The sequence below is a fragment of the Cydia amplana genome, chromosome Z (genome assembly GCF_948474715.1).
Source record: "Cydia amplana chromosome Z, ilCydAmpl1.1, whole genome shotgun sequence".
Taxonomy (NCBI): Eukaryota; Metazoa; Arthropoda; class Insecta; order Lepidoptera; family Tortricidae; genus Cydia; species Cydia amplana.
In genome coordinates this window covers 39099205-39117537 of record NC_086096.1, presented here as the reverse complement: position 1 = coordinate 39117537, position 18333 = coordinate 39099205, and the positions used below count along the sequence as shown (strand labels likewise).

At 40.9% G+C, this 18333-nt stretch overlaps 4 protein-coding genes across 5 annotated transcripts; 2 read left to right on the top strand and 2 right to left on the bottom strand.

Moving 5' to 3' along the window:
• Positions 1-744: 744 nt before the first annotated feature.
• Positions 745-5322, bottom strand: LOC134661696 (cap-specific mRNA (nucleoside-2'-O-)-methyltransferase 2). 2 transcript variants are annotated; one of them, XM_063517861.1, is made up of 5 exons: positions 4906-5322; positions 4373-4562; positions 3516-3701; positions 2773-2893; positions 745-2057 (listed from the first exon to the last, which is right to left on the bottom strand). In XM_063517861.1, the coding sequence occupies exons 1-5, from the start codon at positions 5211-5213 to the stop codon at positions 763-765; spliced, it is 2100 nt and encodes a 699-aa protein (XP_063373931.1). In that variant the 5' UTR covers positions 5214-5322; the 3' UTR covers positions 745-762. The 2 variants fall into 2 exon arrangements, with proteins under 2 accessions (XP_063373931.1, XP_063373932.1); XM_063517862.1 differs by having other exon boundaries at positions 4923-5057.
• Positions 5323-5599: 277 nt separating this feature from the next.
• On the top strand, positions 5600-7046 carry LOC134660733 (U3 small nucleolar ribonucleoprotein protein IMP3). The gene is made up of 4 exons (XM_063516518.1): positions 5600-5778; positions 5871-6082; positions 6391-6566; positions 6940-7046. The coding sequence occupies exons 1-4, from the start codon at positions 5642-5644 to the stop codon at positions 6961-6963; spliced, it is 549 nt and encodes a 182-aa protein (XP_063372588.1). The 5' UTR covers positions 5600-5641; the 3' UTR covers positions 6964-7046.
• Positions 7047-7759: 713 nt separating this feature from the next.
• LOC134660714 (uncharacterized) lies at positions 7760-10203 on the bottom strand. Its single transcript, XM_063516495.1, has 6 exons — positions 9999-10203; positions 9382-9573; positions 9086-9224; positions 8536-8604; positions 8314-8438; positions 7760-7891 (listed from the first exon to the last, which is right to left on the bottom strand). The coding sequence occupies exons 1-6, from the start codon at positions 10197-10199 to the stop codon at positions 7760-7762; spliced, it is 858 nt and encodes a 285-aa protein (XP_063372565.1). The 5' UTR covers positions 10200-10203.
• An 802-nt stretch (positions 10204-11005) lies between these two features.
• Positions 11006-17967, top strand: LOC134661540 (probable ribosome production factor 1). Its single transcript, XM_063517672.1, has 6 exons — positions 11006-11179; positions 12000-12123; positions 12527-12690; positions 13956-14160; positions 15469-15614; positions 17790-17967. The coding sequence occupies exons 1-6, from the start codon at positions 11154-11156 to the stop codon at positions 17965-17967; spliced, it is 843 nt and encodes a 280-aa protein (XP_063373742.1). The 5' UTR covers positions 11006-11153.
• The last annotated feature ends 366 nt before the right edge of the window (positions 17968-18333 follow it).

The window sequence follows — 18333 nt, the reverse complement described above, 5'->3', positions numbered from 1 at the left end:
AGTGTAAGTAGTGTAAAACTTTAATTGGCACGTTAGCGCGTCGCCCATGATTTAACCCCAGCCTTACCGACGCCAACGAGAGTGAAACAGGGAAAAATGTTTTCAAGGGTGAGTCGTGCTGAAATAAGCACTCAATTTAGGTATTTCAAAGATGATATGAAATTCATAAAGATTAAAATGTCTTTCCATCTTCTTATCGGTAAGGAAAAAGACCATTTTTTAGGTTTCGTTTTTTTTTAATGAACGAAAAAAACGGTTTCGGATCGATATTTATTTCAATACCGGTACCGAGCCGTTTTAGACTACTATTTGTTTGCAGTCACAAGCCACCAACCGCAATAAACACGTGCCTTATGCCTAGGGCTGCATATTTAACGACCTAGCCTCCGCCAAGCCAGCGCCAGCCTAGAACCAAATGCTCGCTTTACTACCGGTGTGTGACAACGGTGGAACTTTATATCAAGTAGATACTGCATTGGCATTTGCGGAACTGTTGTTAAGAGGAAAAAGGACGACCGGCTTTCCATACAAACGCATTTTCCTCCCTGGGTATTGACATTATGGAAAATATTATTATAAAATTTTATATTTATTAACTATTATGTTGTTTATAAGTTTTTTAGGAGCGAAAAACATATTCTATAAAAAGACTAAGGTGCGTTAGGTTCAGATTTACTTTTTTGATGCAAAAACTTTAAATTATGAAAATTGACACCAGAATTTCACGTGAATAAAACATACAAATGTTCAAAACCGCTCTATTTACACTTGTTCATTATTGCATAGCGTTTGTTCCAACAAGTCTAGATAGTCCACACACCTGTTTCTGTAAAACGTATTGTTATATAAAACAATGCTACCAAAGAAGTCGCCCACATTCGTCATTCGCACCGGCAAAAAGTTCCACACGTCTTGCGTCCCTGTCCCACACTCCCTCCCACTCACACACTCATTTTCGACGTCTTTTAAAATCTGCAGGCCTTGCTTACTTAACATGTTGCTTAGTATAATAGCATCCGATGAAAATCCGGTCTTTTCGAAGCACTTCTTGCTTAAAACGTATAACACGCTTATGTTGAAGTGAGTGAGCGTTGCAAAGTTTGTTAAAATCAAAGATTCTCCGAGAGGCAAGTTTCTTAGAGAGACTAATAATATTGAGAAACAGCGTTTCTCATAGTCATTATAGCTCTCTCCGTTCTCTAAATCTGGCAGGAACAGCTTCTCACCAATCACATCTAACAGTTTAGTATCATTTGATTGGCCTCGGATCACATTCACAAATTCCTCTTCAGCCAATATCTGCTGATACAACTTGAATATCGGAACGAATATGAATTTGGAACTGTTGACTTTCTGCAACGGCAACCCGTATGTGAATACCGTATCTATTTCCACATCTTTATCATAAAAACATTTCCATCTTATAGTTTCTTGGATAAATATGAGTAAATTTAGAATATCCGTCTGTAGGAAGCCGCTTAAACTTTTGCATTTCTCTTTTAAAGTCATTTTTGCGTACAACTGTCTTTTCGTATATGATCCTCGGTGGTATCTCGGGTTAGTATTAACTTTATTTTCTTCATGTAGCACTCCTTTAAGAACCTCCTGCTCATAATCAAGCGGCCTCATATCATACTGTCTTATAAACTCAGCGGCTACGACTGATCTTAGTTTCTTCACATCAATTGCAAACGGTATGCTGTTTTGCATCAAATAGGCCTGTAAATTGTTATTGATGACTTGACACTGGAGACTGCTGAAGTAGTAGGCGCACTCCTCTACCTGCTTTATGAAAGTCTCCGGTATGTTTTCAAGACTGAAAAGGGACTTGTCGCTGTACAAATTTGTTCCATAGGCGGACTTGAGTTTCGGTAGGTATTCCTTGAGCTGATCGCTTCCCTTGTACTGGAGGCAGATGGCGTAGACCTCGGAGTTGCCCTGGCGCGAGGTGACTGGCTTGTAGATGTTGACTTCCCCGAAGAGGTGGTTCAGGAGGTAGAGCAGCCCCACGGTGGAGTGCTCGAAGGTGGTGAACAGTTTGAACACGAACGTGCCTCCTGTGAAAACATATTTTAAGATAAATAGAGTCGGGCAAATCTAACTTTGCATGGTATTTGCAATGACAAAGTGTGGTCATGTAAAATTTCTATCTATGAAAATATGACCCTCTCAAGATGCAAGATCCAAAAGCCAAAGAAGAAGTGGAGCCAAAGAATTCTCATGTGGCACCCTACAGATGGGTCAAGATCGCAGGGCCCTCAATTAACACGATGGGAAGACGAAATTATACTCAAAGTGGGAGCACTCTGGACAAGGGTGAAAATACTGGAAGGACACACTGAACTAAGAGACTTCATATAAACATTCAATACTAAAATTACTACTAAAATCATCAACAAATATGTTTAGAATAAAGGGCTATATAAATAAATGACCCTCTCTCGTTTTGTTTCTCTTCTTTTTGTAAGGTCCTAAGAATAACAGCGATGGGGCTTGTCGCATCAACATGCTGATTTTATATTTTTATTATTAAAACTTTATTTTTGTCCAAGTATTGTAATTAGTTTTTAATTTTAATTCTAAGCTGCATGCCTTCTTTGTTATTAATACCTACCTCTAAGATGGAAATGAATAAAGTTCTTATTTATCTATCTTGTTCTATTCAAATTGGTTCAAAGTTAGCTTGGACGGACTCTGAAAGTGTCAGAACAGAACCCAGTCCATACCGCAGGGGATGGAGCCCTAGCAGAGCCCCCACACACACAGACATACCCGGGCTGAGCGCCTGCAGCGCGGTGACGGTCTCGCAGTAGTGCAGCGGCGAAGTGGCCTCCTCCTGCGCGTCGGGCTTCTGAACGCAATCGATGGAACCGTCAGCCGTCGCCAGAAGAACCTACAGACAAACCGTCTTCTAAGCAAATTACAATATTTTATCGAAAGCTAACCCCTTGAACGACTGTCTATGCCTGTGTTAGGCCGCGTGGTACGATCGACTCGCGGCGCATCATCGTGAATTGACAAAATCAGGGATCGGAACCGGTTTTTTGCAAAAACTTAGAAATAACCATATTTTTCGAATTATTTTATACTCTAAATGTAGGACTCAGTTGTGTTTTTAGGTTCCGACTTCGTATTAATAGATTGCCCAATTAGAAATGAAGTTATTAGCAAAGAACGAAAAAATACCGTTTCCGTTCCCATACAAAAAATACCGGTATCCGATCCCTCGACAAAATGCACCAAGTTGATTTTGGGCTGTAGCCGAGCGCGTCAGTTGACGTCTGACGGTCAAGGGGTTAAAAAATGTATACAGCATTACAGCAAAAACTAGAGCATTATACAAATTAATAACTAGTAAAAAATAAAAAGTAAATAAACATAAGAAATGAAATGCTTGACAAAAAACAATTTTTAAGTGACAAATTGAAGTCTCACAGTACGCCAGCCATATATATCCAACATATTCGACCACTAAGATACAACTACATCAACCTAGAACAGACAGACAGACGTACCTTGCCCAGCTTGTTGGCGTCTTTGACTATAGCTTGGCTGTTGGTCCAATCCATCAGGTTGCCCGTGTTGTCGGTGCCAAAATGCCAGTGCTGCAGGGTATGCAGCATGAAGCGGTCGTCGCTGATCATGTTGCCAGGCGAGTTGCCCTCGTAGTACGGGTTCAGAGTGTTGGCTAACCATTTCCACTGCAAAATGTTCAAAGGAATGCTTGTTACTGTCCAACTGTAATCAATTTTAAACAAATGAGGAATCCTGACTGTCTTGTTTGTACTGTAGCAAACAAGCGTGACTATTGGCTTGGCTTGCAACTATGGCCAAGGGTCCATAGGGGGTTTTTTTTTTGAGGTTTTGTCACGCAGTCAAGGTGTCACCACAATCCATAGGGGTGTTACTTACGCGTTGGTGGCCCTTTGTGTACTTGTAAATTGATATTAAAGTAGCCCCAAACTGTAGTCTCTCAAGAGAACCTTTTTCAACACTTTTCCGACTTTATAATATCATGACTACAATTACGAAAGAAGTAAAGTTATTTTTTATTATTTAATAAGCATGCTGTTATAACAACTGATGTCTTAACAATACTCAATCTTCATTGAGTTAATGACTTCTTTAAGTTGAATATAGGTACAGTCAAAGAATTTAATTTCCATACCACTTTGTACCTTGTCAATTATAACAATATGATAGTCGCTAGGAACCTCATACTATTGCCACTGTGACTAGGTACAAAATGGTACTGAAATTAAACTCCTTGACACTTACGTACAAAGACCTTCCCTAATCTTCCTTTTGCAAATAAAGCATTCTTATTCTGATTCTGATTCTAATCTTCCAGTAAATAAGTAAAAATTTTCACCTCAATTTCTTCATAGTTCTGCTTCAAATAATGATTGAGTGAAGTTATGAACGCCCCTGGAGCCTCACAGAGATGCAAGGACACCATCTCGCGGGATATCACAGCCTCAGACGGAATGATCCGATAGGAGCTTGCACACTCGTAGAACTTTGTCCATGCTTGTGTCAGGAATTCTGGGTTCACCAGGCACCTGATAACAAATAAATATTATCCTAATTGACTTAGCCACACAACTCTAAAAGGCTTGCTAGACAACAATTATATTCATAAAATAGATATACACCTAGTAATATACAAAACTTAGGAACAAAATCAAATATGGTTCTTTATTAGGACCACCAGCTTCAAGTACTATTTTGAAAATTGCATATATCTGTATCTGAAGTGTGTTTCTGCCAAGTTTCATGAACATTTGGTGCACAATACTTACAATAATGTCTAACAAACATTTGGAACACGCAAACATGGAAGTGCACACAAGGCCGCGGACTGACGACTACTACTGACTGTGTTATAGTGCGCTCTTGAGTTACCTGATCTTCCAACACACCTCACCGGAGGGGTTCCGTCGCCGGGTGTGACTACTCCACTCCTCGATATCGAAGTCGTTCAACTGACTCTTGTGGAAGTTCAGGCGGCTCTTCAGCGTCTCCAGCTCCTTCACCTTCCACGGCGGCGCCGAGAACCAAGCGTCAGCAGGCGGTAGCTTCCAATCCGAGTCGAAACGAAAACGAAACTTTTTATTGAACAACGTATTCAGTTCCTCATCAAATTCTTCGTCCTGATGCCGCTTGTGATGTTTATGACGCGATTGTAAGAAGCCATAGTCGTTCTTATGCATTTTTAGGCATTTGTAGCGGGCTTCCTGGTACTATACAATTATAAAAATATATAAATGTGGTTAGGTCAATACAACACCAATTATTGATATTGACATTTTTACGATAATGTCAAACATGCCGCCATGCTTTTTCATTAGATTTTTATTTCAACTTCCACGTCTAGAAACTTATAAGAGTAACAGAGATAAAAGATTTTCCTTTTTACAAAGAAGCTTTATAGCTACAACAGACCGACGTACCGCATCGCGACCTTGGTCCGGTCCGAAGCCTCTTTAATGATGGCTAATATTCTTTCATTCAAACAATCCTAAAAGTTACATTCAATTTGTCTCTGGTACTTTGACATTGACATTTCACACGCCGTAATCGGACGAAAACGGAAAACGTGCGTTTGTTTTCATGATCTCATCCATATCAAAGCGTTAAAATGGTGCGAAAACTAAAATTTCACGAGCAGAAATTGCTCAAGAAAGTAGATTTTATATCATGGAAAGTGGACAATAACTTGAACGAGGTGAAAGTGATGAAGAAATACTATGTTCAGAAGCGAGAAGATTACACAAAGTAAGTGTGGTTTTCCAGCTTAATTATGTGATATACTGTGTATAAAACTTCTAAGTTGTAAGTTTTAAACATATTTACCTTTCATCACTCAGGTATAACAAGCTTTCTCGAGAAATCCGTGAGATAGCGAACAAAATCAAAGACCTAGACGCAACGGCAGAGTTTCGCACGGAGGCGAGCGCACAGTTACTGGAGAAGCTGTACCAGATGGGGCTGATCCCGACGCGCTGGGACCTGGCGCTGGCCACCAACGTGTCCGCCAGCTCCTTCTGCCGGCGGCGGCTGCCCGTCGTCATGTGTAGAAGTATGAATCATGTTTGTTCTTTTCAATATACTGCAGACATTTTATGCAATGCAACAACATACCTATGCCTATGTTGCCTTAAGTAATTTCAAGCATCTTAAAAAACATGCTACGATCCCAATCCCAATTTCCATGTTTCTAACCCTATGTTCTTTATCTCCTGCTACTTTGGAAGAGATTGCTTCTAGCAATAAGACCGCCTTTTGCTACCTTTATTTTTAAGACAAATTTGTTTCTAAACTACTAGTTTTTCATTTGTAGTGCAATAAGGAATATTTATTTACGTTTGTCTTAATCTTGTTGCCTAGATAAAATGTCAGAGAACCTGAAAGAGGCCACCAAGCTGATTGAGCAGGGGCATGTGCGTGTAGGCCCAGAGGTGGTGAAGGACCCCGCGTTCCTGGTCAACCGGTCACTGGAGGACTTCGTCACGTGGGTGGACGGCTCCGCCATCAAGCGGCATGTTATGGAGTATAATGATATGGTGAGTATAGTTTTAATATCATGTGAGTTTCAATGGAAGAATACATCAGGAGACAAATGGGGTTGGTAACTGTCAAAGGTTTTTATAGATGGAGGCATCAAGGCCATACTCGTAAAATTCCAACATTCATAGGTTTGACAGGTAAGACCTATGCTGGCGCCATCTGTAAAACTCCGGCCAACCCCATTAAAAGGTGTGTGTATCTACATTCAAAGAGGTGTGTGGTTAGCTCAGTTAATGTAATGGGCATGCTAACCATCAAACTGTTACCATAAAAATAAACTATTTCATTGAACCCCACTGTTAAATTTCACTCGAGCTAAATTTATGCTGGAACCCGGGGTTTTACTTATAACATTGTCTTCTGTTACAGCGGGATGATTTTGATCTTCTTTGAGGATACTACAAGCGAGGACAAGATATTCTTAGGTTATAATTAATCATTACCAATTTAGTTTTTAGATACTGTAACATTATATAAATAAGATAAGATTTTCAGGTGTGTGTAAATGTGTATGAAAAGGTTTAGGTCATATTATTTTCATAGTATAAAATAATAATAATATATTAACATTTAAGAATTTCTCAAAAAGTTATAGTATCACGAAAAAACTACTTAATAATTTAGTATATAAACTCCTAATCAATAAAGTACCTATAACTTTCAGGAAATACTCATGTAAGCTATCCTTTCAACGTTATAATTCATAGTAGTAACTTCATGTTATTTCGTTATTAAGAGATATTCTTTTTTATTAAACTTATTAATGACCTATGACCTGAATAGAGCATGTAAATAAAACTTATATTAAAAAATCTTTATTTTATTTCACTAAAACTTAAATAACATATACAGATGTCGAGCCTTCTGCTTGACCCACCTCTTGTCGTTTTTATGCCATCTACAGTTATATTACAAGGCATCCCTACGTTTATTACAGGTAACTCAGACAAGTACAATCCCCCCAAAATAAATTAACTGGTTTAGCGCGACACATAATATCTTAGAAATAATTTATCAAGTGACTAGTTTTTGTCGCACATTTTCAAGATATAAAATTAACTTTACTTCGAGATTATAAAGTAATCATAGTATGTAATGTACACATTTATCACTAATTCAATCAGATCATTTCTCCCGCTAGTCTTCAGATAACGTAATTTTACCGAATCACAATACGAGTAGTGTAATATTAAACATAATCAGAGCCCCCTAGTACATTGTTGGCCCGCTGTTTGTGTATAGTGTCGAGAGTGGCCGCTATCCTGGCCACGGCCTCCGCCTGCTTTGACGCAGCCTCTGCTAGTGTTCTTAATGCCTCCGCCTGAACAAAAAGGATATTAGTAATTTGTATTATAGAGCAAAAGAAAAAAAAACTAATATAGGTACTAATAAACTGATATAGACGGATGACATACAATGGAACGTGCTTTGCCGAGACTACTCGCTCTTTTTGTATTCGTGAAAATAAAGATTTGACTAATCGGTGCAAATTATATTGCAAATTATACCATTATTAAAAACATGTTATCTCACACAGGGATCGGCAAACTGTTGAAGAGAGGAGCCAACTACAGTAGAAAACTACAGTTTTAGGGATGTCAAAGATGCCCAAAAGTTGATATAACTGGTAAAGTTCGTTCTAAACTGGTCTAGTCTAAGTGTTAAGGTTCTTTGAAGAGCCGCGATTGCAGGTCCAAAAAGCCGCATGCGGGTCGCGATCTAGCCTATTATAAATTATTATACCTGTACGGTGGCCGCTTGCGCCGCGGACGCCGCGACGCGCGCTCGGCTCTCTTCGGCCCTCGCTCGGGACAGCTCGGCCTCGACGCGTTTCTGTTCGATCTCGATTAGCCATTTAGGGTACAATGCTGGAAAGGAAGCAGGATTTGTGTCTGATTTTATCTACACTCAAAATTAGTACCTATTTAATAAACATCATTCAAATAATTTAATTTTTGCACTTACAGCTCATGAGGGGCTCCGCACTCTGCTCGGAATCGTAGTCCGATTGGGCATCCTCTTCGCTTTCCCGGTCTGAAAAACAATAGTGTATAAACGAGTTATGCCTGGAGGCTGGATCACACCACCACCACTCGCGTCGAATGATTGTGTTCAGTTCCTTTTTATATGGATTAGCTGTAAAATGTTTCTAGGGATTTTTTTAGAAGTTTGACATTTCACTAATAAAAATACGATAAAAACATATTCATTCAATGACTTTTTAAATTTAGTGCAACCAAAAGAAACTTGAAGGAACTGCCATAGGGACCATCATTCGAATGCTAGCCCGAGTTTTACTATTACTGTTTACGAAAACGGGACTTAATCGCGTATAATTAAGTTTTATAATTACGTTCGCCATTTCGAGGACAGCCCTGTCCCCGTGGTCTCGGGGAATACTGGCTAAATTGACATCAATGCTGCGCGAGTTTTCCGAACTACCCGCACTTGGTCTTGTTTAACGTTTTGATATTTGTTAGGCAATCTTGTACATTGTAGATCCGTGTTACTGTACCTGGCGAATCGTGTATCCGTGGCGAGAGGGCTACGTGCGCGTCTAGCGGCGATATCTCGATGCGACCGCTGGATCGGTCGGCGGGGTCGTCTATACTCTCGATTTTCACCTCGGCTGTCACCTTGGGTAGCTTTTGTATCTGTAAATTAAATAGTGAGCAAAATTTAAACAGGGCAATAAGTAATATGTATATAGGTTTAAACTGCCTTAATATTCCACGGAAAGCAGATACAAAACGGGTTTAACTAAATCAGGCCTGTAAAGTTTTATGAATAAGGGGGTAATACAATACTCACCACACTCTCATCTTGATAGTCCTGTTGTGCCAGCCGGGAGACCTTCTTCTCGAAGCAAGGCCCCAGTATCACAACGGCTCTCTTCTCCAGTTTGCTGAGCGGCCGTATAGTCTTGTCGGTGGAGCCGAGGCGCTTCCGTTTGTTGATTATACGGACTTTGTTCTTTAGCTTGTTCTTGAAGTCGCTCCAATACTGGAAATAACATTATTTATCATGATGACAATAAAGAATAGTTAAGATATTTATAGACGAGTGGAAATCTCTGGAGGAGGCCTTCACCTGCGAAGACGGGGTTCTTGCCAAATATTAAAAACATTTAAAATATTAGAACTAACATTATTAAAATTATATGTTAACTTTAGACTAATTCTAAAACACCAAACAATGTTAAAAATTCGCAAGAAATAAAAGTCTATTTTATTTTATTTTATTTATTTAAGATATATATTTTCAGCACACACAGCATATTTTCTGCTCGTAAAGGCTCTCTTTGTTCTTCCAAATACTGATGTGAAAGTTGCATTTAATCCACAAGAGTGGGAAAGTATATTAATTTTGAGTTGCAAAGCAAGTGCAGATTTCTTATCCAATTCTAAACGATCTTTATCCTTACACACCCGACTCCACCCGTCCATGGTCTTCCTCGTGCCCCGGCAGCTGTTCAGGGTCTGTGTGAGCTCGCTCCACAGCTTCTTGGAGACGTGGCGGGCCTCCAGCGAGCGCAGCTGGCCCGTGGCGAAGTCCACGTGCTGCCCCATGAAGTCCAGCATCAGCTTCACTTGCTCGTAGGCGACGTGCCGGGACGGGTTGTCGGACATGCTGGAATTATTGATTCTATGACTCTACAGTCATCTAAATCTTGATTACTGTTCAGTTCGTCATATTGTATAAGGTCAATTGATTTCTTTATTGTTAAAATTACAATTGTTATGCATTGATTAAAAAAAATACGTAGCGATACGGCAGCAAAGGCTGGCAGTGGCTACAACCATCAAATACGATTAATATTCAGGACAAAAGTTCTAATTAGAATGTTTTGTTTCATAGGTTAACTAAGTACATTTACAGGTCTACAATGGCAAGTTCTCAATATTCTTTGACAGAACATACTTACATAAATCGTTTCTGTGCCTGTTGAGTATAGTCTAACTTAAATGTAATAACTACTAGGTACTATAAATAAATACAAATAAACAAATGTTCATCAACATCTCCTCCATTTTACAGACATAGACAAGGTAGAATTTGACCAAATTTGACAATGTTTGACAGCTAGCTCAGCCTGACTTAAGGCTTGTACAGACGGTGCAACAAAAGGCAATCGATTTGAGATAATCGATAGCTAAGTAGGAGCAACGAATTCAATCGATCGATCAAATGCCGGAATGTATTGAAAATCACATGCGAGTATATACTTGGTCAAGCAGATCATGTCAGTAGAAAAAGGCGGCAAATTTGAAAAATGTAGGCGCTGACAAATTTGCTTGACCAGCTATAGATGGTATACAACCAAAGAGGAGTTTATGCTAATTTTTTTTCTAACTTTTCTCATTCAATTCGAACGCTCCCGTGTCTCAAAACGTCAAAGTCAAATTATCAGACTGTCATAAGCACGCGTACGCGTCCATTCCATATCGCGAGTCTCGATATTCCACGTAATTTTAGCCCTAGTAAACTATTTTATTCACATTTAAAAGCTTGTAATAAATCAACATCCTTACAGTTTTCATTCAAACAGTATTTCAAGTCAGCCTCACCAGTAAATCGTCGAAATGGCGCGCGGTAAAGACAAAAAGAAGTAAGTGCAACACGTGTTGTTTATAAAAGCCCTTAGTTTCTGCCGATATTAAAAATACCTGAGTATTTTTGGGCCTCGGCACTGTTTACAGTGTAGCAAATGGTAATACTAGCTATTACAATACATTTATTAAGTGCATTAGAACAACAAGGTTCAAAAACTATTCCGTTATTTTCGACTTGAAAATAATTACAAAAGAAATTCATTTATGATATTTTAACAACTCTAGGATCGCTACCGAACCATACTTTGCTCTCTGTTCTTGAATATGAAATGGTCCAACAAATCAAAACAGATTTTTTGATATAAATGGCAATGATGGCATGTCAATGTAAACAAATCTAATTTATCTGTATATTATAACACTACGGTTATGATTTAGTTTTGCGGGTATAACACGCTTATTTATTTATTTTCCAATAACATAAATAACAGCACTCTATGTTCTTATTTTCTTGTCTCTGCTACCCAACGATTGTCTGGAGGAGATCACTGTTTAACAATAAGACCACCTGTTGCTACTTCTATCCAATAGACTTTGTTTATATTTGTATACATGTATTGTATACTGGGTGAGACATGCAATAGAGAGTATTGTATCAGATAATTTAAGAGCTTATGGTGCAGCAGATCTCAGCCTCCTAAATTCCTTGGATTTGTCTAGATTAGATACACTGGATATCTTAAGAGTTTAATTTTCCTTTAGTGATTTCTAATCATCAACAATTTAATATATTATGCTGTCCAGAGAAGTGTAATAAAACCCAATATGAGATGAATGGGGTAAGACAGTGTTATTTCTTGCTATTTCTATTCACAGACGTAAGCTGGAGAAGAAACAAGAAGGTGATGATGTGCCAAAGAAGGTGCCGCACACCCTGGAGTCTCTCCGAGAGAAGGATGAGACCATGCTGGTGCATGCGGAGGCTGAGGAACAGGAGGAGGTATGGAGCTGCAAGTTTTATAATAATTCATTATTTTATTATTAAAGTAAAGAGGTTGGTTCCCATCCATCACAGATTTTGTCGTCTCCAGCCAATCATTCGACTTGAGCCACTCTAAATGCACAAACCTGGCAGTAGGACACGGCATGAAAACTTAGTATAGTCCAACATGTATGTGTATCTAACACTATCACTATCTCCCCCTGCGTTTGACTGCTTTTAACATGCAGTGTATTTTTTTTTTAATAAAAAGTCAGCACGTTAATGTATTATTGACAGTTTTTGTTTTGAGTAAGTTACAAACATATATTTTCCTAGGCTGCTCTGAATTTGAGCAATATCAAATTGCATTATTTTCTTCTAGAATCTAGATTCTTATAAGTTATAAATACCATCTTTTCAGGCTCAAAAGGACATGGAGCTCGACGAGCTATCGTCTTACTACCAGAACTCGTACGAGCCGAAGGTGCTCATAACTTACTCCGACAACCCGCACACCAAGACGCGCATCTTCGGCCGCGAGCTGGGGCGGATCATACCCAACTCCGTGTCCCGATATAGACAGAGGTAACAACCAACATCATTGATAGAACTATACAAAACAAGGAACCGATATTTTTTTTAGGCACACTTTTATTTCAAGAATGTGTCCATAACATATTTATGCGCGCTTTGTCAAACACATAGTGCACCTCTGCGAACTATTAAGCCCCGTCTCCATCGAGTTGGCTCGCGCGGCAGCCCGGTATCCATTGCGCGCGGCTGCCGCGCGAGCCAATGTTCGATGGTTTGCCGCGCGATAAGAAGACGGGGCTTTACATACTCTATGCCTCTGCACTACTGCTAAGCGATGAAAAACGAGTACATATTATTATATGTACTCGTACTTAGCTTGTACATTACTTATTAGTAATGTACAAGCTAAGCAAAATCAATAGTTATGTAAGACATCCTACCTAAATTTACGCTTCTGTAACATTGGTGTGTTGGAAAATGTTGCTAGAGTAAACTGCTACTTGAAGATGTGTGTTTGAAGCTACCACAATGCACCTTGCACAAAAATTAGTTTATTGTCATAAATATTATTTTTGATACAAGCTTTTATCGCCAACTGTACTTTTCTTTCAATAGTCAACTAATACTCGTACATCTCATACATACATACAATACAATTCTAACAAACCCAAAAACAGTTCGCGTTATTTTATCATAGTTCCTATGACCACTTCCAGTGTCCATCATGTGATCAGCTCGATGGTAGCATCAAATAATGTTAAGTGGATCTAATTTAGCTTGCAAGATCTGATCCGAACAAACATACAATCAATCGAACATTGCAAGTTAGTAAATAATAAATGTAGTTATTATTGTGTAGAATGTAAGTATACTTACATGTAAAAAAACCTACAGCAAACAGCAGCTAAGCGAAATTAAATTAAGCAAGTCCATAACCCTTTTAGGACCTTTTAATTGTAACCATCACGTGTGAATGTCAAAAATAAATGATTATTCTATTTATTCCATTCAAAGGAGAAAGCTCTAGTCTAAGATGTCGAGGAATGATCATTTGATTTGTAAAGGTCGTAACAAATGTGGCTGATTATCATATTGAACTATATTTAGGTTTGTTTCATATGTATGTTTTTTGTATTTACTTATTTATTGCTACACATAGGTTATCTGGAAGAGATTGATCTCTAGGGATAAGACCGCCTGTTGCCTGCTTCTATCTTGCTTATCTTTAATCAATTGTTTTTCTGTAATAAAGTGTATTCCATCTTCTAAATTTGCCATTATGACTCATTTACTAAACTATTGAACCCTGTTCCCAGGTCTTCAATAAAGAGGATAGTCCAGTCAGCCATACGCGAGGACGTGACGGACGTGATCATAGTGAACGAGAACCAGAAGCAGCCCAACGGGTTCCTCCTCATCCACCTCCCCGACGGACCAACCGCCCACTTCAGGCTGTCCAGCTGTAAGATCACCCCGGAGCTCAGGAAGGACTATAAGGAGATCACCACACATCGGCCAGAGGTGAGTGCGACCAACAGCCCAACAGGTACCTCATACACCTCCCCAATAGACCACACATCGGCCAGAGGTGAGTGCGACCAACAGCCCAACAGGTACCTCATACACCTCCCCAATAGACCACACATCGGCCAGAGGTGAGTGCGACCAACAGCCCAACAGGTACCTCATACACCTCCCCAATAGACCACACATCGGCCAGAGGTGAGTGCGACCAACAGCCCAACAGGTACCTCATACACCTCCCCAATAGACCACACATCGGCCAGAGGTGAGTGCGACCAACAGCCCAACAGGTACCTCATACACCTCCCCAATAGACCACACATCGGCCAGAGGTGAGTGCGACCAACAGCCCAACAGGTACCTCATACACCTCCCCAATAGACCGACGGCTCACTTCAGGCTGTCCAGCTGTAAGATCACCCCGGAGCTCAGGAAGGACTATAAGGAGATCACCACACATCGGCCAGAGGTGAGTGCGACCAACAGCCCAACAGGTACCTCATACACCTCCCCAATAGACCGACGGCTCACTTCAGGCTGTCCAGCTGTAAGATCACCCCGGAGCTCAGGAAGGACTATAAGGAGATCACCACACATCGGCCAGAGGTGAGTGCGACCAACAGCCCAACAGGTACCTCATACACCTCCCCAATAGACCGACGGCTCACTTCAGGCTGTCCAGCTGTAAGATCACCCCGGAGCTCAGGAAGGACTATAAGGAGATCACCACACATCGGCCAGAGGTGAGTGCGACCAACAGCCCAACAGGTACCTCATACACCTCCCCAATAGACCGACGGCTCACTTCAGGCTGTCCAGCTGTAAGATCACCCCGGAGCTCAGGAAGGACTATAAGGAGATCACCACACATCGGCCAGAGGTGAGTCCGATGAACAGCCCAACAGGTACCTCATACACCTCCCCTCCGCTGTAAGATCACTCCAGAGCTCAGGATGACTGACCATGAGTTGTCTTATGTATAAATGTTGAGCAGAAACCCCTAGCACATCATTGGCGTGACAGTATCTCGCGGCGAGATAGACTTACCCGTCTTTTCTAACTTGTGTTAATGTAATTCTTGGTAGAGTTGGGTTGGCAGGAATAGTGCCGCCCACCCATCACGCAAAATAGGCGCAATATTATGACGTCGAGTTGCGGAAACCAAGCCCGCGAAAACCTATAACCTATAACTTGTGTTAATAAAAGAGGGACGAGTAGTCTATCTCGCCACGAGATACTGTCGCGCCAATCATGTGCTAGCCCGGCTGAGTAATACTTGTAGTAAACTTGTTCTGTCGGTGTCAGGTGATCCTGAACAACTTCAGCACCCGGCTCGGGCTGACGGTGGGCCGCATGCTGGGCGCGCTGTTCCACCGCGAGCCGCAGTTCCGCGGCCGCCGCGCCGTCACCTTCCACAACCAGCGCGACTACATATTCTTCAGGCACCACAGGTGAGACCAACTTTAATTAGGGTTTCGTACACAAAGGGTAAAACGGGACCCTGTTATTAAGACTCCGCTGTCCGTCTGTCTGTCTGTCCGTCTGTCTGCAAAACAAAATAAATGTTTAAGTGGGGCTCCCATACAACAAAAGTGATTTTTTTGCCGTTTTTTGCGTCTTGGTACGGAACGGAATCTATTGCACCTGTCCGGTTTTGTTTTAAACGGTGGTAAAAACATACAGCCCGCCTGATGGTAAGCAGTCGCCTGCAACTCCAGAGTTACATGCGTGTTGCCAACCCAACACTCCGCACACTTGCTGAGCCCTGGCAACCTTACTCACCGGCATGAACACAACACTATGAGTAGGGGCTCGTAGTATAGGGTATATTTTTTTTACCAGAACACAAAAACAGTACAGTAATGGAAGGAACAGAAACAATTTGGTACCTTAAAGTAAAGTATGGTACATTTTTACGGTTTGGTAAAAGGCTACCAGTCTCAACATATGCTAGGTCAGCTGGTGAGCTCAGCGTTGATTTTCAGACTGATCCTTTTGCCAGGCTATATTATATTAAAAATAATAGCAAACATTTAGCTTTGTAACTGGGCTATTATAGTATAAATTGTGTAAAATACAACTCAGTTGTGCCGCTCAAATCGTAACATTTTACACATCAAACTGTTCCTATGTGGTGTGACCTCGTAACGTAAACGCTTCATAATGCGGTGTCTGTTAGTTGGTGATCCAGTGACCAGTTCATCACAGATTGTCATCTATTTCGCTTAAGCTTTGGTTTCCTCCGAAAGCGGTGCCGTCATATAGCGGCCGTCTCCATACAAATACTACGACATCCATATTTAGCCGTATTATTTAGTATGGAGACGGCCGCTATATGACGGCACCGCTTTCGGAGGAATCCAAAGCTTTACGACCCTATGACCACGTTTTCGTTTTATCCCTAAGGGCTCATTTAGATGGTGCGAGTTTCATTACATTGCGTCATTTGATCGGTCGGCTGAATAGGGTATTTGACTGTGTTTAAAATAAATTATTTCTAACCATGCATTAAATAAAGCACCAGAAGATTAATAGAGAAACATAGACAGCAGTTATTTTTAGACACAATTTATATATTAAAACCCGTATAAGAGGAGGTAGTTTGATCGTGACGTCACATGCTAGTGTTTCATATAAATTCCATAGTAGCAAAATAGTTTTGACAGTTCGAAAAAAGAAACTGATTTGACTATTAGTTAAATACCCTATTGATGTAACCTCAATGGTCCGCAATGTAACTAAAATCGTATACGAGTTCGCGCGCCGTCTAAACGAGCCCTAAAACGTAATTATTAGTGATGTACCGACTATTGATTTGGCCGACTAGCCGACTAATCGGCGCTCGGATGGCCGATTAGTCGGCAAACTCATTAGTTTTACGTCACGTCTAATTTCGGTTCAGATGCACTTCCGTCGCGCTATCCGTCATATTATAGTAACGCTAAAAATAAAATATAAATCCTAAGGCTAAAGTTTTCGTTAGCTCCCTAAATAGGAATTTAGGTAAAATAGGCGAAAAGCTTATGGTAAATATTTGCTGTTTATTTCTTTTTGCCCTGTTTTTCTGTCACTTATAAAGTGCCCAATAATCGGCCAATTTTGCCGATTAATCGCCGAGTACAAATGAGGCCAGATATTACATCCCTAGTAATTACAGGGGGGTGTCACTCCGCAGTTTAGGTACATTTGGCCGGCGCGCCCATCAGACAGGCGTATGGCAGTGGGCTGCCGCGCGGCGCGCACGATACTCGTGTCACGTGGCGCTCGCGCTAAATTGAAAATACACAATGGCTTCGAAACTTACTTCCGTGAGAATCAGACATACTATCTCCGGATAAAAAATGTATGTTTACATAATCAACGTTTGTAATTCCTACATATTTATCTTAAAAATAATAAATCAGTGGGTATAGGTATAAAAACTTGTCAAGTGATAACCCCGTGCCGACACTCACAGCTCGGTCATAAAACTGCGGCGCGCAAACGAGATTCACGGTTCGTGCGCGGTTATAAGTTTCAATTTTGCATGCAGGCGGCGATATAGATGTAATTTTATACCTAAATCTGACTTTTGTGAAGGAGTGAATTTTCTGTACGGTAGTACTATTAGTTATTCTGTGTTCCAGGTACGAGTTCACAAAGGACGGCGCGCGAGCGCGGCTCTGCGAGCTGGGGCCGCGCTTCACGCTGCGCCTCGTCTCGCTGCAGCAGGGCACCTTCGACTCCAAGAGGGGGGACTACGAGTGGATCATCGCCGGCCGGAGGCACCAGCTCGAGACCTCCCGGAGGAGGTTCTTCCTCTAGAGTGACACGTGTCCGTCCGGGTGGACACATTAGTGGCATTGGCCTTCAGGTCGCGGACTATATAGACCGCGAGCCACGAACAGGTTTCCATGACCAATCGCCTCCCAGGCGATAACTCCTATAGTGGTTAACGGCTACGTATGATGAATCCTCGTGGACGTCAGCTGCCGCTCCGTTGGTGGGTGGGAGGAATGGCAGCAACCGAAATACGTAAAAAAAAAATATTTTCAGTCATCGCCTCCCGTTTGATACTTTGCCAGATGATAGTTTAGGTGCTTTTGTTAATAAAAAAAATCGTCAGCCGGTTGTATCGCGGTGGAAACACCGTCAGCTGGTCACATGAACATGTAAAAAAAAAATTTTTTT

Bases quoted from the DNA above. Each gene is read 5' to 3' on its own strand.
- LOC134661540 (XM_063517672.1), top strand. From the start codon at position 11,154: ATGGCGCGCGGTAAAGACAAAAAGAA. The intron at 12,691-13,955 runs GTAACAACCAAC...CCCTGTTCCCAG, and splicing joins GTGTCCCGATATAGACAGAG to GTCTTCAATAAAGAGGATAG. The intron at 14,161-15,468 runs GTGAGTGCGACC...TGTCGGTGTCAG, and splicing joins TCACCACACATCGGCCAGAG to GTGATCCTGAACAACTTCAG.
- LOC134661696 (XM_063517861.1), bottom strand. From the start codon at position 5,213: ATGCATAAGAACGACTATGGCTTCTTACAATCGCGTCATAAACATCAC. The intron at 4,563-4,905 runs GTAACTCAAGAG...ATTTGTTATCAG, and splicing joins GAGGTGTGTTGGAAGATCAG to GTGCCTGGTGAACCCAGAAT. The intron at 2,058-2,772 runs GTATGTCTGTGT...ATGTTTTCACAG, and splicing joins GCTGCAGGCGCTCAGCCCGG to GAGGCACGTTCGTGTTCAAA.
- LOC134660733 (XM_063516518.1), top strand. From the start codon at position 5,642: ATGGTGCGAAAACTAAAATTTCACGAGCAGAAATTGCTCAAGAAAGTA. The intron at 6,083-6,390 runs GTATGAATCATG...CTTGTTGCCTAG, and splicing joins GCCCGTCGTCATGTGTAGAA to ATAAAATGTCAGAGAACCTG. The intron at 6,567-6,939 runs GTGAGTATAGTT...CTTCTGTTACAG, and splicing joins TTATGGAGTATAATGATATG to CGGGATGATTTTGATCTTCT.
- LOC134660714 (XM_063516495.1), bottom strand. From the start codon at position 10,199: ATGTCCGACAACCCGTCCCGGCACGTCGCCTACGAGCAAGTGAAGCTG. The intron at 8,605-9,085 runs GTACAGTAACAC...ATTGTTTTTCAG, and splicing joins ACGGATACACGATTCGCCAG to ACCGGGAAAGCGAAGAGGAT. The intron at 7,892-8,313 runs GTATAATAATTT...CTTTTTGTTCAG, and splicing joins CGCAAGCGGCCACCGTACAG to GCGGAGGCATTAAGAACACT.